This window comes from Hemibagrus wyckioides, linkage group LG15, assembly GCF_019097595.1.
Source record: "Hemibagrus wyckioides isolate EC202008001 linkage group LG15, SWU_Hwy_1.0, whole genome shotgun sequence".
Classification (NCBI taxonomy): Eukaryota; Metazoa; Chordata; class Actinopteri; order Siluriformes; family Bagridae; genus Hemibagrus; species Hemibagrus wyckioides.
The window spans coordinates 7,714,093-7,732,816 of NC_080724.1; the positions used below are offsets into that span (position 1 = coordinate 7,714,093).

General features: G+C 37.4%; 2 protein-coding genes across 3 annotated transcripts in view; one reads left to right on the forward strand and one right to left on the reverse strand.

Annotated features, from left to right (window-relative positions):
- Positions 1–4,772, reverse strand: part of plekhg5b (pleckstrin homology domain containing, family G (with RhoGef domain) member 5b) — a 61,025-nt gene extending 56,253 nt beyond the window's left edge. Inside the window, exons 1-2 of one of the 2 annotated variants that reach the window (XM_058409895.1) lie at positions 4,520–4,771; positions 3,890–4,023 (exon numbers count right to left, since the gene is read on the reverse strand). In XM_058409895.1, the coding sequence (XP_058265878.1) occupies positions 3,890–3,974 (85 nt within the window). In that variant the 5' untranslated portion in view covers positions 3,975–4,023; positions 4,520–4,771. Of the gene's footprint in view, positions 1–3,889; positions 4,024–4,519 lie in introns of both variants that reach the window. The other variant, XM_058409896.1, reaches the window with a different exon arrangement.
- Positions 4,773–7,541: 2,769 nt separating this feature from the next.
- On the forward strand, positions 7,542–17,216 carry casp9 (caspase 9, apoptosis-related cysteine peptidase). Its single transcript, XM_058409880.1, has 11 exons — positions 7,542–7,648; positions 7,775–7,907; positions 8,816–9,020; positions 9,105–9,194; positions 9,292–9,356; positions 10,441–10,617; positions 10,718–10,807; positions 11,439–11,586; positions 13,946–14,134; positions 14,424–14,533; positions 16,793–17,216. Exons 2-11 carry the CDS (start codon positions 7,776–7,778, stop codon positions 16,898–16,900), a joined length of 1,314 nt encoding a protein of 437 aa, XP_058265863.1. The 5' UTR covers positions 7,542–7,648; position 7,775; the 3' UTR covers positions 16,901–17,216.
- The last annotated feature ends 1,508 nt before the right edge of the window (positions 17,217–18,724 follow it).

Consider the following 18,724-nt stretch of genomic DNA (forward strand, 5'->3'; position numbering starts at 1 on the left):
CGCTGGACACAACACCTGTAGACCATGCATGTAGTCTAGCAAGGTCCACACAAAATGGAAAAGGGCAATGACCGGTGTATAACAGCAGTATATATTGTGATGACCTTCTTGAAACATCATTCAAGTATTATGTAATTATGATACGATTGAGGATAGGCAACAAACAATACCTCGGTTGTTCCCTTATCAATTACATTGTCATTTACAGCTGTAATCTTTGTGAAAGGAACATTCTTGAAATGATAACAGATTAGCAGAATGATAAATCAATGATATAAAAAAAATGTTATCACGTGCGAGTGAGAGAGAGAGACGCTATGGCCATTAAATGAATATGAATGGAAAAAAAACATTAAAGAACTTGAATTAGAGCACAAAATTAGGCAAATGTGGAAAACATACTACCAAAATGCTGCGATTTACTTTTTGTGGCCAAAAATATGTGGACACCTGACCATCCCAGCCATGTGACCATTCCAAAATCATGTGCATTAACATGGTGTTATAACAACCACCACTTTTCTGGGAAAGATTTCCAGGAAAATTGTGGAGCATATGCTCAATCGTCCTCAAGAGTGAGGTCGATACTGAAAAAAAAAGTGAGAAGGCCTGGTGTGCAGTCATGCTTCTGATTGATCCCAATGGGACCGAGTACAGAGCTCTGGTGCAGGCGAACTTGAGTCAGTCTTGGCCAGCTATGTCTTTATGGAGCTTACTGAGGGCATTGTCATGCTGGTACAGATTTGGGCCCTTTAATTCAAGTCAAGGGAAATCTACAGCATACAAAGCCATTCTATACATTTGTGTGCCTTCTATGCAACTTCATGGCAACAATATTGGTGTGATGGACCGCACACTTTTGGCCATGTAGTGTTTGCAATAGTGCCATGAAATTATATAGCGAACCCTAAGTAATGAATGATATCCAAAAGTCTTTGAATGTATGGGATATGTAATTATAATGTCTTCAACCCAATGCAGCCATCTTGGACAAATTTACTAACCAGTGCTATTTTCTATTACTAAGGTTTTTAAATATACCACAAAAATTACTACTGATAATATTGGCTCCTTATGATTAAAATAGCTTCTTCGATTGAAAAAAAATAAATGCTGCCCTCAAATTTCTATTCACCGAGGCCACCATCGCCTTAACCAGAGATGGCAAACAAATGTCTATGCACTAAAACTTACCGCATTTCTATTTTATTTCCTTTCTTTTGGAACAGGTGAAGCACACAACCTATTTCAGCGTCTTGCCAAGGTTTCAATCCATCAGCCAACTGGGCATTAAATCACAACTACTCAACTGCTCAAGGACAGTAAATCCACAGTTAATAATAAAAAATAAATGAATTCAAAAAAGTACTGTAGTCAATGTTCATTCAAACCGTAGGACATTCGACTACGAATTTCTTCACCTTAAAATCCTTTAATTGTTAACAGTTGAAATTACAAGGAGCACTGAGAGCAGACACATCCTCCTTCTGCTCAGGAGATGATATTAGACAGCTCATCCTGCAAAAACATGCTTATTAATGGAGGCCTGCCATGAACCAAAACAGTCATAAAGTTGGGTGTGGGCCCTAGTCTGGGCTAAAGAAAGGCTAGAACAGCAGTCTGAAGAAAGAAGGTGTTAGGGCACAACCTCCAAGTAAAAACACCTTTCATCATCTGCCTCAACATGGCAATTCGAGAGGGTGTGGGCTAATTCACCTGAGAAATGAAATATAACTAAAGTTTCTCTAAACAAGCAGCATTAATGATTAGGACCTGATCATTGGAGATGGCTGCACTGAGATGTTACTTTACCTATAGTTTGATCCAAGTCCAACGAGATGAGAATTATAAATGAGCTATAATACTCTTTTTTCCAATGGCAGTGCAAAACATATTCATAAATGAAATCAGTGGAAAAATCAAATATGCCAAGGGTCCTAAATCGTTTTTCCGCTTGCATGCTTCCTGATTGTAGTTCCATAAGTCTACATCTTACTACACATTACATATTCTGTTCTGTCTCAAGAAAATCAAACACGTCCGCCTCGGGCAAGGCATTATCTGTTATAGAAAGAAACCACTGCATTTAAAAAGGCTGCTAATCTCCTTCATTAAATAAGACTAATCTTTAACCCAAGACCAAAAAGCTGGGGATGAAAGAACCCCATAGCATGTGGAACAAGTGATGGAAGAGGATGATAAGGAAGCAGGAAAGATGAAAAGAGGAATGGTCTAAGCCGTACATGTGTATTAATAGTCATGACTTCATCCTTTTTTTTTTTTTTTTGCTTATGTCGGGTTTGTGTCCATATGTGGTTTAGGCTTTTAGGGGGACACACACATGGTGAAGCCATTTACCAAGAACGGCTCTCAGTTACACTTAAGATTTTACGTAAATGTTAATAAATTCTGTCCGAAACATGAAAGAGAACGAGTCCCAGGACAGCTTTGACATACTGGAAAATATTCGGAACCTACCGTACCACTTTTTTTTCTAGCAAGTGAGCTCCTCATAGAAATATTACAGCATTAGAAGGACACCACCTGCTTTCTATCAGACTGTCTGGATGATGCCTGGAACAAAAATAAGCTTATGCCAACACACACTAGTAATGGCTAATGCGTCACGTGACTGTTGGCAGGGAAAATGTAGTTGCTTCTCTGCTAAGCATGCTGAAGTGAGAACTCATCACGGTAGCTAATTAATACCCGGTGACATTGTGGAGAACCTGATTACTTCCTATGCAAACAGATTTAAACATTGTTTGGGTGAGAGATCTCGGCGATAGCAAGGATCCAATGCTTTAGATTTAGCTGTAACAGAAGGTGCACGACAGATCAAGAGAAGAAACATGAACAATGCAGAGTACATGAAAGAAAACAGGGAGGCATAAGGAAACAAGATTAACAGGGATATATATAAATATACATCATTTTGCTTTAAAAAGGGAGACAAATGTAGTAAGTAAGCCAGAACCCACACGCATACACCACTGGCTCCACATGAAAGCCGGGTACTTCAGGGAGGATTAATTGACCTGTGGTGTGTTAAAGCCAAGCTTTAGTGCTCCGTGACTTTACCAGCTCATGCTCCTGCTTTCATTACTGTGTGGCTAAATATATCCTGCTCCAGTACGACAACAACCGCCAGACTAATCTCATCACAGGTGCGACGAGTCTTCAAGAGCTCACCTGGACACTTCACCTAATTTACAAGCAAAGTAAACGTTACTGCTAGTTTTCTTTTATAGTTTCTTTTCTCTAAAGAAAGATAGAAAACATATGAACTCAGCAGTAATGGTCAGATATAAGTGTTAATTATTAAATTAATCTCCACTCTTTGGAAAAAAAACAAAAATAGTGTGCATCACCATGTTATCTGGAATAAGACACTGGTAGCTTTCCATCGACAGGACGTGACAACAGAACAAACATTAACACATGCCAGACCTGCAATTAAGGGAATAATTATGCTTGATAGTCTTAAAAAGAAAAAAATAGTTCCCTAAGGGTTGTTTGGATGGCTGACGGTTCTTTTCAAGGTTTTTATTTTCGATCCATGAGACTGTATAGAGCCTGAAACGGTTCTACAAGATCCTCCATAAAGTCCAGTTTCTTTCCATAACGTTAGAAATATCTAAAAGATCCCCATGCAGGACAACCTGAAGATCCTTTAAGGTACTGAATTTTAATGCATGCACTGATAAAGAGGTTCCTCAAGACTCCTGAACAGTTTCTTCATGCTCCCTTTTCTGAGAAGGAATAATTCAACCACACCAAGAGTATATCTGAGAATTTTTTTTTTTTGTTGCAAAAATGACCACTTTAATAAAAGTGACTATATGGAAGGAAATTGGTTTTAAAGGATGGTAAATAAACACAAGCTTACTGAGACGCAGTCGGATACCAAGCCAGCTTCTCGGAGGAGATTTGTGATGAAGAGCTGTGTTCATAGTCCACTTACTCGGAACCATCCTCTGGCCGGGTCTCACATTTATTCCGAGTCGTTTACACAAGCAACTGCTGTGGAAAGGTCAGCGCAGGTCAGCAAAAGGAATGGAGATAAAGAAAAAAACAAATACATAAATCTTCTTCCCTGCCTTCACTTCTACATGAATTATGCCACAGGGTAGTTTTTAAAGCTCCTGCCTTGTTTATGCTAAGCTCTGCTAGGAGCTGGAAAGTGAGGAAGAGGAGATGTGAGCAATTCTGTTACAATGCGCACCAGAAATAATAATAACAATAATGATAAATGTTTTGTTTTTATTTAATACGACCTTCGTTTTGTCCAAATGAGAGATTTTCTTCCATGACGCTGCTTGTGTAGGTATGCTACTTAGATATAGCCTCCTGCCACATTTGCATTGTACCTCTAACCCTGCTTAAAGCGGTAACATTTTCAGTGCATATATAAAATCATTACATTCATCTATCTAAAAACAAATCGTCTACAGTTCATACTTTACAAGACTTAGTAATGTGTTTTCTTTTTTCCTAAACCCAAACGCACATTACTAACCTGTTGCGCTGACTTGGACTGGAAGTCGACTAGTGTTTCCATACCGAGCAGCTCCGTCTCTGCAACCTGATTCACACACACACGCGCGCGCGCGCTGTCTTCATTCCAGCATTGTGTGTTTATTTCGTTCTTTTCTCTAGAGCTAAACATGAGCAACTGTTTTTTAGCGGTCACTGTCGTCCTACTGCTTACCTCGGGTCATCCGAGAGGATTTAATGCTCCCTCCCCGTACACACTCATTCATTCATCAGCAGCTTACTGGAACTCTTTCTCCTCCTCGCTTCATGACTGCAGTGTCGCATGTAGCCGCTAGTTGGCGCCAAAGGACAGAGTTTTTTCCCCTTAACTTCGATGTCAGTACAGTAACAGAAACGAGCACAAACCTCTTTTATTTATTTATTTATTTATTTATTTATTTATCTATTTAATTTAATTTAATTTAATTTAATTTAATTAAAATAAATTTATTTATTTATTTATTTATTTATTTATTTATTTATTTATTTATTTATCTTATTTCATTTCATTATTTTAATTTAATTTAATTTAATTTAATTTAATTTAATTTAATTTAATTTAATTTAATTTAATTTAATTTAATTGTTTTATTTATACAAATATGCTAACATCAGTGTTGGCTCAGGTGTCATTTCATTCTCACATGCATGCTGTTATATATATATTTTAATGGATGGTGTGATGAGAAGTGGAGGACCATCATCACCCAAAAAGTTTCGTTTATCAAACCAACGTGTTTTATTTAAAGCGTACAATGGTACATCATACTTTTTAGTCATTGATAGAGAACTTGTGGCAATCGCTTACATCATAGCAGCTATAAACAGTGGTTCCCACTCAGCCTCTACCGGCTAAAAGTTACCATAATAATAATAATAATAATAATAATAATAATAATAATAACAACAACAACAATAATAATGGATTGCACTGACAGAACACGAAGCAGTGGTGTGGCCACATGGGCAGTACAGGATGGTCTATTATCAACCTAGTCCCGATCTAAGAGCTCTTAATTGAGGATTAATATCTGTAAGACACTAGATTAGATTAGATGTACAGTGGATAACAGTGTAGGAAAATTAAGTAAATGTAAACTGATCAGCGTGGTCAGTAGTTCAGTGTGGAAACAGCCGTATAAGCAGAAATTCTATTCTTCAAACCTATCCTTCTCTTGCAATTCCAGTTATGTATTGTTCTATACAAAATTAAGTGAACCAAATCATTTGTGTACTTACACCGCCCACCTTGCCACCCATGACTAAAAAATCTTGGACACTCCACTGCTTTGAAGTCTTCCAACTGCTTTTTTGCACAAAATATTTGCAATTCATAAGACAGCATGGACATCAGGTAGGAATATCTAATGAAATACTTCAGTAAGTACTCACAACTCTGGAAAAGATGAGGTTCTTGAAGACCAGCCTACAAACAGATGTTGTTCTTACTTTAGAGATCACTAAAGCAACAGTTGAGACCCATCAAAGAACATTCACTAGCCTGAGGAGATAGAAGAGAAAGAAGGCACCAAATTTGTTTTGTTTTTTTCTATACACCGGTCCTTAAAACACCATCTGTAGAAACTCTGAACCAAAAGTGAAAACGTGTAGATAAATGTGGCTGAAAAAAAGAGGATCCAGAGCTGGAGAAAACTTGTTATTTATAATAAATGCCAAAACCACACATTAACGTCTGTGTCTACTTTCCTTTTCATTCTCCCTCGCTCTTTCTCTATTATTCTTTCTGTAGAAGAAATGCATTTTGTTCATTTTTTTCTAAAAATGTCCAAGCAGAGAAAATTCTCTTATATGTTCTGTCTATCATGTTTGTGCTTTGCATGGAAATCTTATCAATGTAAAAAAAAAAAAGAAAAAAAAGCAAGCTTTTGGTTATTAGCAGTGTTGTTCTCATCTTTCTCCCACATCAGAGTGGAGTCTGGCCAGCATCTTTGTTTTTCCTTGACATTTTGTGTATAAATTTACTAGTAGTAGAGTTTTATGAGAGCTTTTAGGCCACAGTGGACTGCCTGATCCTTTTCCAATCTTCAACCGTCCAATTTCAGTGCGTTTGTGTCCACTGAGGACTCACATTCCTGTTCCTGGCTAATAGGAGCAGAGCCTGCTCTGGTCTTCTGCTGTTGTGATGAAAAGGTTCATCATTTTGCATATTTAGAGATGTTTTTTTGCTCACCATTGCGGTAAACAGTGGTTATTTGAGGTACCAGAGCCTTCTTTATCGTCTTGAACCAGTCTGACCATTTTCCTCTGAATGCTCTCATGTACAAGGTGTTTCCATCTGCAGAACTTTCTACTATCCCATTACAAACTTTTATCTCTTACATTTTACAATGCAATATTAAAGAATAGCTGTATGAACCACAAGTATAATATGAAGAGCGGTGCTGGTGGAGTCATATCTTTAACATCTCTTCATATATGAGCACTGAGGAAATGCAAGGGATCTGAGTGTAGTGCTAATTCATAGATCCCCTGGAAATGGAGGAGAGATTGATTACCCTTCAGCCTTTCAACTGCGCAAGGGCACCATATGGCTGACCCTCTTCTCTGACTATTATTATTGTAGGTCTTAGATAGTAGCCCAGCCATTACTAGTTTAATTTCTTTTACAGCAAGTACACCTTCACACCTTGGCCCTTGTATCTTTAAAAGCAAAATAATCACAAATCAAGTTTTACAACCTACTCTATGACTCACAACAAGCTTGTCTGTCTGTACTGCTATCAATGGACTTCACCATGACCCTGGCTGCCATCTAGTGACCACAATTAGCGCGAGACTCTCTCAAATTGTTTACAAAAAAAAGAAAGAAAAAACCCCTAAAGTTTGGAGTAATTTGTAATTTAAATGATTTAAAGTGAGATTTTTAAAGCAATATATATTATACATTTAATCTACATATCTACATGCACATAGTCTACAAATACTGGTAGAAATGTTAGGAAAGTGATATAATTATGAACAGAACACAGAACCACGGCAGGTCTGCGCACACTACCGAACAGTCTGCGTTTCTTCAACGCAGTTTGTGTCGCGCAAACGCACCCAAGAGTGACGTGTGCGCAGGATGCTTGATGTAAACAAGGAGGAACAAGTGAGTAGTTTAGCAACACCTCGTCTATTTATGTTTTCTGATTTCTCGTTTTAATTTATATTTCTATATACTTTCATCTGTATTTTAAAACAGTCTAGGTAACGGTATGGATTGTTTTGTTTACAGAATGGATCCCCGGTATAAAGAGATCCTTCGGCAGAAGAGGAGAGATCTTGTGTTGAGTTTAGATCCTTCAGATGTCTACGATGGACTTCTGTCGAGGGGCATCTTTACTGATGATATGATTGATGAGATCAAGGTACGAGGACGTTAGGATATGTGTTTTCACATAAGTATACACAGACATGTACAATGTGCAACATGTACAAAAGTAAGAACTTCACTGTCGTGGCATTACGTACAATAGCTTGGGAAGAATTCCCCGTTACGTCACCTTCATGCTGTTTACACCAAATCAGTCTTATCACTGCGTAACAAAGAAGTAACGTTCAAACTACTTACTAAATCCTCCATCAAAACAATATTTTTCTAAATATTTCTGAGCATTTTGTTTTATTATGAAAACGTGTTCTCTTAAAAACCAAACAGCTATAGATAGATAGATAGATAGATAGATAGATAGATAGATAGATACTTTATTCAACCCCAATGGGAAATTTAATGTATTTAATTGGAATTTTGTATATGATCAATTTTAAAGTAATAATGACTTCTAGTAATATTCATGAATGAAAATTCTTAGCTAAGATGCCCTGTTTTATTACTTTTGAATGGAAGATACATGACACTGACCAAAAAATAGACTTGCTAAGGCCACCTTAATTTGGCCTCCAGCACAGCTGCTGATTTTGAACTATCTGCATTAGTGTAGAAACAGTAGGGTCGAGATTGGTGCTTCCAGTAGACAGACTTAATAGTGATAACCAAGCTCTTTGTATAAGTCTGAGTCTAAACATAAAAGAGCTTACAAACTGGTTCCCATAGGATATGCCACTGTAGCAAATGTGAGGTCACTGGTTAAGAAGTCGTTCACTTATTCATATAACCAGGGCTACATATGTAAAATTTCATTTAAAAAAAAAAAAGAAAATTGCTTCCCTGAGCATCCTTACCTGGGATACATCAATGAGCTCAGAAGCATGTATGCAGCTTTTGAAATTAAACAAACAAGAAAAAAAGGTTTGTGACTTTATTATTTTTTCCCAGACCTCTGGACCCAGACGTGCTCAAGTCAGGCAGCTGGTCAGGGATCTAGAGACAAGAGGAAGTCGGGCTTTCACAGCCTTCCTGGAGTGCCTTCGAGAGACTGGACAGGACACTCTGGCTGAACTGCTGGAGAGAGGGGATTCGGCTCCTGTTCCTCTACCTGTTCTTCTCCCTGTGCAGCCGAGCCTAATCCCGCTCCCTGTCCGTAAGTGGAAAGTATGACGGCACATCCACATTATTCACATGTATACCAAGTGCTTTATCTCATGTGTTGTGTCTCACAATTCAGCATGGAATCCTGTTGATTTTAAAAAGCCAGAAAGAGGTGATGCTCCTGAGAAGCTGATTCCTTTGAAACCAAAAACGTTACCTATTGTATGTAAGTAAACACAAGAGGTTCCTTGTTTGTCTCTGGAGTCTGGCGTCAGTCATTCTTATTGAAGATGTTAAATAAGTTTTGGTGTTATTTTACTCAGCCCCAGGTAGTGTAGATGAAATTGGAATACCCAGATCACCACGGCTCAGGAGTGACAGCATACAGGTGATAACACATCAGTGAAAACTGCTGACCTTATCTATCTATCTATCTATCTATCTATCTATCTATCTATCTATCTATCTATCTATCTATCTATCTATCTATCTATCTATCTATCTATCTATCTATCTATCTGTCTGTCTGTCTATTATTGTTTCTCTATTATTTTGTCTTTCCTAATCTCTGTCTGTTTGTTTGTCTGTCTATCTATGTTTGTCTCTCTATCATTTTGCCTTTCCTTATCTATCTTTCTATATCTATCTATCTATCTATCTATCTATCTATCTATCTATCTATCTATCTATCTATCTATCTATCTATCCATCTATCTATCTGTCTGTCTATTATTGTTTCTCTATTATTTTGTCTTTCCTAATCTCTGTCTGTTTGTTTGTCTGTCTATCTGTTTGTCTCTCTATCATTTTGCCTTTCCTTATCTATCTTTCTATATCTATCTATCTATCTATCTATCTATCTATCTATCTATCTATCTATCTATCTATCTATCTGTCTGTCTATTATTGTTTCTCTATTATTTTGTCTTTCCTAATCTCTGTCTGTTTGTTTGTCTGTCTATCTATGTTTGTCTCTCTATCATTTTGCCTTTCCTTATCTATCTATCTATCTATCTATCTATCTATCTATCTATCTATCTATCTATCTATCTATCTATCTATCTATCTGTCTGTCTGTCTGTTCATCCATCTGTCTATCTACCTTTCTTTGTTTTTCTATTAATTTGTCTTTGCTTATCTCTTTATCTATCTATCTATCTATCTATCTATCTATCTATCTATCTATCTATCTATCTATCTATCTATCTATCTATCTATCTATCTATCTATCTTACCTTATCTTTCTGTATCAGTCTTTCTGCCTATATCTGCCTCACTCTTGTCTATCTATCTATCTGTCTATCTATCTGTCTATTCGATCATGTATTTCTATCGCCTTCTCTCTTTTTTCTCTCTCTTTCTTTATGTCCATTTGTCTTTCTCTGGATCTCTGTCTATACATCTCTCTGTTGAGTGTATATCAGTCTATCTATCTTTCTTTGTTTAATTCTTCATTGTTTATGTGCATTCAGTCCTATAAGATGGATGCCAGGCCATGTGGAGTCTGTTTGATTATCAACAACGTGGAATTTGACGCTGGCTCTGAGCTAAAGAATCGCACAGGGTCAGACATCGACAGCGAAAAGCTGGAGAGACGATTCAGATCTCTCAGCTTTCATGTTATTGCTAAGAGGAACTTAAAATGCAAAGTAAGTGTTTGTGCTAGTCTCTACAAGCAAGAGTCAGCTATCTGTAAGCTAATGGTCTTATTTCTGCACTATCTAACAGGCCTCTGTTTTTTCTCACTAGCACATACGACATGAGCTGTCCACCCTAGCTAAAATGGATCATTCTGTGTACGACTGCTGTGTGGTGGTCATATTATCACATGGTACTGAGGTAATGATGCTACAACTGATATTATGCTTGAATTCCTCTACATCTCTCTCTCTCACACACACACACACACACACACAGTGATCTGGGAGACAAATTGGAATTGCATAAGTATTCACCTCCCCACTACTGTGAAACCCCAAATTTTTAACTTAATAAAATTAAGTTTATTGCTCTCTTTTGCCCCCTAGTGGAATAACAGATACTAAGCTCTTTTTCCTTAAAGCTTTTAATTCAGTAATGCCCCATTAGATATTTTCTATAAAATGTTTATTTGGTAGAACAAGTTAAATCATACAGCATTAAAGAGTTGCAGCATTCCCCATCATGCACTGTGTATTCTGACACCTTTCTATCAGAACCAGCATTAACTCCAGCAATTTGAGCAACAGTAGCTCGTCACTTCTGTCAGTGGTCATAATGTTATGCCTGATCGGGGTAAATGTCAAGTTTTATTTGAGCAGTTTATACTTTATTTTTCAAATTTGCTTAAAAAAATCCTTGACACCTTCCAACAAGCCCAGAACTGATCCTGGTTCACTTTCAGGTATCTGAGCCAAGTGTGCAAACCTTCTTTATTGCATCATCTTTTATCTTTTTATTGTTTTTAAGGCATTTCTATTTCCGTGTTCAGGCAAGTCATAATCGCTTTCCTGGAGCAGTCCATGGTGTGGATGGTCCCTCAGTCCCAGTGCAGATCATCACTAACTACCTCAATGGGCAGAACTGTCCCACTCTGCAGGGCAAGCCTAAACTCTTCTTCATCCAGGCTTGTGGAGGAGGTGAGCACATGAGTCAGGATTCCAATTGTTGCAGTATTTCTTTTGCCAAACAGAGCCCATTATGAAACACGCTTTCCTCTTCAAGGAAAGACAGTTTGTTTTAAACTGAAACCTAATTTCTAACAAATCAAGAACAGCATTATGACATCTCTTCTCATTTCTCTAACTTCTTCATTTCTTCAAGTGTTTAGCTTGTGCAACCGCTAAGGATTTGGCTTTATAAAGCTGCAAAGATAGTATTAGATATAACTTATAGAGTAGATTTAGACTTTACCAGGTTGAAGTGACCCAATTTTAACTTGGTGACAATATTATTTGGAAAGAGGGGGAAAATTGTTGATTTCCTTGGGCCTGTGTGAACAAAACCAGAAAGAACATCCTTTTGAAATTGTGCAGTGTTGTCCAAGACATGCATGTGTGCATACTGGACATTTCATGGTACAGATGCTTTCAAATTAAAGACAGAAATGTATCACTTGCGGTTATGAACGTCAATCTCCAAGAGAGACGGATCCGATCTGTGTCATCTATCCATCTATACATACATTTTCAGAACCGATAATCATAAACAGAGCCTATCCCAGTGGAGTTGTTGCACAAGTCCATCACAGGGCACAATTACACAGAAGGAAACCACCAAAGTACTGGGAGAAAATGCAAACTCTGCAGGCCACAACCCTGTGAGGCTTACCACTAAGCCAGTCTATCCTTCAATCCTCATCCCATCCAAACCCTTGGAACCAAAAATGGTAATTGTGCTTGTGAATGTAGATAGAGGTACTGGTTGATAAGAGTAAAATCTGCAAAAAGTGATAAATTTATTCACAACAAAGTATATCTGTCGTGCCAAACACATAGTATATGCAGTGTGAAGCACCATAATAAGTTTTAAAGCATTTCTCTAGCTCTATACACTACAGATCCATATGATGAGGTTTCTCTTCTCTATACTCTCACCATTTGGTACAATTAACCTTTGATTTTAGTTGCTTTTTTTTTTGGCAAACTCTAATCTGGTCTTCCTGTTTTTGAAACTATCTTGTCTTGTGGTAAGCTCTCTGTGTGTACTCTGGTGAAGTCTTCTTTTGATTGTTGACCTCGACACAGATAAACCTACCTGCTGAAAGCTGTTCTCGGTCTGCCAAACGATTGTGAGGGTTTTTTTTCTGCAGCAGGGGAAGAAAATTCTTGTCATTCACTGTAACACTTTACTGTGTTCACTGGGGTATTTCAGGCTTTTTGACATTCCATAGTTCACCAGTGTGTTCTTTCTTTTCAAGAATGCACCATTTAGTTGATCTGGCCATACCTGATGCTGGGTTTATTTTGATTCACCAGTCTAACTATGGCTTGCTTCACTGGCAGTGAACTTCATGTTGAGAGTTCATTCAGTGCCACACTTGAAATCAACTCTAGACTATATTATCTGTGAAATGTTAAGGGAATAACAGACACTTGGCTATAAAACAGGTGAACAGCTAACTGTCAGATTTCTTCTGGTGCTGTAATTCTGACACTGTTTACCTGATTTGGAGAAAATGCCCTCGGATTATTTTGAAAGTCTATATATGTACATATACACCGATCAGGCATAACATTATGAGCAGTGAGAGTTGAAGTGAATAAGACTGATGATCTCCTCATCATGGCACCTGTTAGTGGGTGGGATATATTAGGCAGCAAGTGAACATTTTGTCCTCAAAGGTGATGTGTTAGAAGCAGGAAAAATGGACAAGAGTATGGATTTGAGTGAGTTTGACGAAGGGCCAAATTGTGATGGCTAGAAGACTGGATCAGAGCATTTCCAAAACTGCAGCTCTTGTGGGATGTTCCCGGTCTGCAGTGATCAGTAACTGTCAAAATTGTTCCAAGAAAGTGGTGAACTGGCTGCAGGCCAGTCAGGGAGTGTCATGCTTTGGGCAATGTTCTGTTGGGTAACATTCTGTCCTGCCATTCATGTGGATATTACTTTGACACATACCTACTTGTTGTAGACCATGTACACCCTCTCATGGTAATGGTATTCCCCGATGGCTGTGGCCTCTTTCAGCAGAACAGTGTGTTGTGCCACAAAGCAAAAATGGTTCAGGAAGGTCTTGATGAGCACAACAACCAGTTTGAGGTGTTGACTTGGCCTCCGAATTCCCCAGATCTTAATCTAACCAACCAAAAGGGGGACCAACACGATATTAGCCAGGTGGTCGTAATGTTATGGCTGATTCTGTGTATAGTAAGATATATATTGTTATACAGCCTATAGGTTACATTAGACCTAGTGTCCATTGATCAGTTTGCAGGATTCTATGTTTTTAATAGTGTGTGTGTGTGTGTGTGTGTGTGTGTGTGTGTGTGTGGTCAGGTGATACAGATACAGGCTTCGAGGTCTCTCCGGATGAGGTACAGCAGACATCATTGAGGCTTGATGAGCAAACAGACGCCATCCCCACATCCTCCAGCAGTGACTCGCTGAGCTTGTCTGATGAGCCAGATGCTCGAGCCACCCTTCCCACACCCAGCGACATCCTTGTGTCCTACTCAACCTTTCCAGGTGTGTTTATGTATCCTTTTATGTCTTATCAGCTACAAAGCACTATTTGCCCTTATTTGTAAAAACATGCGTCAAGAAAATATGTACATGAAGCACAAGATGCCAATTTTTTTTTTGCATGCTCTCCAGAATTAGTTTCTTTCCCTTTATCATCTCTTCAGGTCTTTAAATGGCTTTAAATGTATAGTGATACAATACAAAATGTAATTCTTGTACTCCACATGCTTTACTTTAGTCTGTGTTCATTGTTAATATTTCTGAATAGTTACCGAACAAATTCTGTCCTCAGGATATGTATCATGGAGGGACACAAACACAGGCTCCTGGTATGTGGAGACTCTGGATCGTATACTGGAGAATAATGCTGCCACTGATGACCTTGCCACCATGTTAATAATGGTATATTTTGTTTTTTTATTTTATTTTTTCTTTCAGATATAATATAAAACATTTATATTGTCAACCAGACTGATATAGAATCACCATTCAGAAATGTTTAACATAAAGAAGAAGAATTATTATCCCATATACAGTACAGCAGTGGCAGATGGGCAGGAAACACTGATCTTCCGCTCACCAACCCAGAGCGTTAACTGCCTGAGCTACCACTGCATCTCAGAGCTCACCCGAACAGCATTATACGGGCGTCAGATACCTGCTGGTGTTAGCTACCAGAATACAGCCTCCATAAATCCACCAATCCAAAACAATATCTACATTTAAATATGAACCACCATACGTATATTTGTTACCGCAGTTCAAAAGGTATCCAGTAGGCAGCAATGATGTGTTAATAGTGTACATTAATATAACTGTATGCTTAACACAGAGTATACCTGTGAGGGTGCAAATGAACTAGTTTAATTTTAAGCAACACCAAGACTAGAGTCCTGATACTGAGTTATGTGGTTTTCTTAAAAAAATGGGAAATTTGCAATTTTGTACAGTGAGAATTTTCAAATATGGATATCAAGAATCATATAAAAGATGATAGAGTTTTATTACTATATGGTGCATGAGGTAGTGAGTGAAACAAAGGCAGGAAAAATTTCAAACCACAAGAAAGTCAGATGAAATACAGACAAACAAAAAAAAAACACACGTTCTCATACTATCACTAGTATTATGTACAAGTCTCACTTTATTAGGAACACCTTTACACTTACTCGTTTATGTAGTTATGTCCGTTTTGCCGAGCATGTAGCAGCAGCGCACTGCGTGAAATCATGCAGAAACACGGCAGGGGCTTCAGTATACATCAGATATCCGAATAAAGATTTCTGCCACTTTGATTGTGGCTTGGATGATGTTACCGAAAGGGCTTCTTTGAGTTTTTCATGAACTGCTAATGTTCTGGGACTTTCACACACAATGGTCGCTAGAGTTTGCACGCAATGGTGTGAAAACAAAAAAATGAATGAGTGACAGTTCTGTGGGTGTGAATGCCTCGATAAGAGAGGCCAGTGGAAAATAGCCATATTGGTTCAAGCTGTAAGGGAGGATATACTAAATCGATTCATTCTTTACAGACATGCTGATCAAGATCTTAGCATGCACAAGACTGGACAGTTTAGATTAGAGATTAGAAAATAATCACCTGGTCACCTTTTCCAGTATTCAACTGCCCGGAGTCTGTGGCCATGATAGCCTCAGATTCTGAGATGCTTTTCAGGACATTGTTGTTGACACAGTGTTGGTATTAATAGATTTCTGGTCAGCTCAAACCAAATCTGGTTACTGTCTTCTGATCTGTTTTATCAGCAATGTGTTTCCCCCCTGTACACAGGATGTTTTTTCCACACCATTCTGTGCATACTCTAGAGAGTGTTGTGTGTGAGAATACCAGAAGGTGTCCAGTTTGTGAAATGCTCAAACCTTAAAAAGTCACTTAGGCACTAAAGGTTACTCATCACACTCATTCTGATGTTGGATGTGAATATTAACTGAAGCCTTTGACCTGCATGTGCATGATTTTATACACTATGCTGCTGCCACATGATTCTCTGTGCCACATGATCCGCTATGATTGGATAACTGCATAAATGAAGTGTTTTGAATAAAGTGGATGTTTAATATTGTAATATTGCAATAATAATATTGTATATTATAATATGTATAAATAATAATACTAAGGTGACCTTGTTAACCTTGTCCATCCTACTACAACACCATTCACCAACATAATGCCTAGTTTTCCATTCCACTTGTCATTTTTATTTTATTTTTTTTTTTAAGCAGTAGTACATTTGATTTGGTGTTAAATATATTTTTTTGATTCAGGAATCCATATCAAAACACTCCTCCTGTTTAAAGTTGTTTTTGAATTGCAGTTGTGGTTTTTAAAGTAGCACATGATTTGGGTCACGGAAAAGTCTTTGTGCAAAGTTGTCTGCATTTGGATGAATCCCAAATGGCTTGCAGTATGAACACACAGTATAGTGCACTACTTTATTTGATTGTCAACGTGGTGCAATTACTGTATATAGGAAGTAAGACGGTAAAGATCAAGCTTCCGGATAATATAAAAACAAATGGATAACAGCATTACTGATACTTCAGTATTCAAGTTATTTAGATTTATACTAGTTTCCAACTCTAGCTTTATATAAAAGTCTTCTTGCTCTTTCTCTCACAGTCTCTCATTGTGTCTTTGTGCAGGTGAACAATGAGGTCTCTCAAATATCTGCCAAAGGCCTGTACAAACAGATGCCTGGATCTTTCAACTTTCTCCGGAAGCTGTTCTACTTTCAGGTCTTCAAGGCATGATTCTTTACTGATGTGCTTAAAAATGAAAAAATGAATAAATCCGGAGCATCAAGATGGAAAATGGTTAATATTGATTTCAATTTTTTTAACACCAGTTTGCTTGGCTACTGAATTAAATCCAGAAACTATAACTAGACATATCGGTGTACTGTATAAATATATGTGTTTACGGTGTTCAAGCTGTTTTTTGATTCCTGGAGCATAGATTTTCTACAATATTTCATAATGAATTTTGTTCCCTTTTTTTAAATGATGATGAAAAATACCAAATTCATCCAGAGATTCAAATAAACTGAAATCCAGTATGAATTGCTAATGTGTTTTAAGTTTTGTGTTATTTTTTTTTGTTGGTTTTTTTGTGTGGGTTGTGAGGAGGTGGTTGATTTTTCACGCACAGCCAGCTCCTCATCAGCATAAAAGCTCGCATGGCTAATGTTTGGCATTTACTCACATAAAAAAGTAACAGTGCAAGAAAAGCAAGTAATAACTATTTAAGCTTGTGTAATTATGCTTTGCTGAGGCGGTTGTGAAGTGTAGGTTTGGTTAGGTTAGGTTAATGGTGTGATTTGTGTCTGAAAATCAACCAAGTTTAGTTTTTTTGTGATGAGCTACAATGCATAATTGCATTTGTCATGAGTGTGTGTTTGTGTGTATTTCATTTTGTTTTTTTCAGATGCTTTAGCAGGTTGGTCTTTAGCTTACACATTGATATTTCCTGTTCTTTTCACACTTGTAGCAGCCTTTGACACTGCTGTGTTGGCACACTAGTAGTATATACACTTATGATTTTTTATTTTAGTTTTTTTAGTTTTGTTTTTTTTTTTTTTACATCCTTCATCAACTTATTAAGCAGAGTGCATTAATAATTAATTAATCAATTAATGAATTTATTTATTTATTTTAAATTAATCATTGCATCAGAAGTACTTTTCCTCTACCGTTGATAACTGACTTTGGTAAGTTTTTGCACAATTGTTCAGTCCATGTATTTTTGTAAACCAGTTAATCTCCTGTGGGGAAAAAAAAAGAAAGAAGTGCAGATATTTTAAGATCTATGTTAGGGTTATGGCTTCAAGTGCCCGCATTATTAAAAGCAGTACTATCATTTTTAACTTCCATATTTTCACCATTTCTTCTTTCAGTCCTATCAAATTCCTGTTCCTTAGATTCATTCATTTTCCTGGTTGCTTATTGGTGTCTGTCCATATCACGACAAGACCTGCAGTTTATCACTGAATGTGAAAAATTCAGCCTCTCACAGGATTTAAGCCACTTCTTCTGTCCATGGAGGATTTCATGTTGAAGACCATGTGCCATGGCATGGTAACATGCTCTGTTTTTCACCCTGCACTGATCTCAACATAATCCAGATATAGAGTTCAGTCAGGATCGTAAAGTCATGTTGATCGGTTATGGTATTAATTTGATATCCATGACATTTTAAAAGAACTATCACTAACAGACTGAACTACTTTCTCACTTTGATTTCCTTTTTCTGCTCCTCGCCTACAGAAGAAATGGTGCATCCTCTGTGCTGTTTGTAGTGAGGCATGATTTGCATTCACATACACAAGGGATTTTTTTGGGGTAGATATTTCAGAGTGCATTTACAAAGTATTCCAAACCCCTTCATTTTTCCTCATTCTGTTACATTACAGCCTTACTCACCTGTTACTCTTACCTCTTTCCTTAATCTCTCTATAATTCCTTAATAATTTCCTTAATCAAAGTAAAAAGACACACCATAATGAAAACCCATTAACAGCTATTCAATGCACCTTTATCAAATAAAGCACCAGTATTTTCTCAATTTCTCAATTTCCT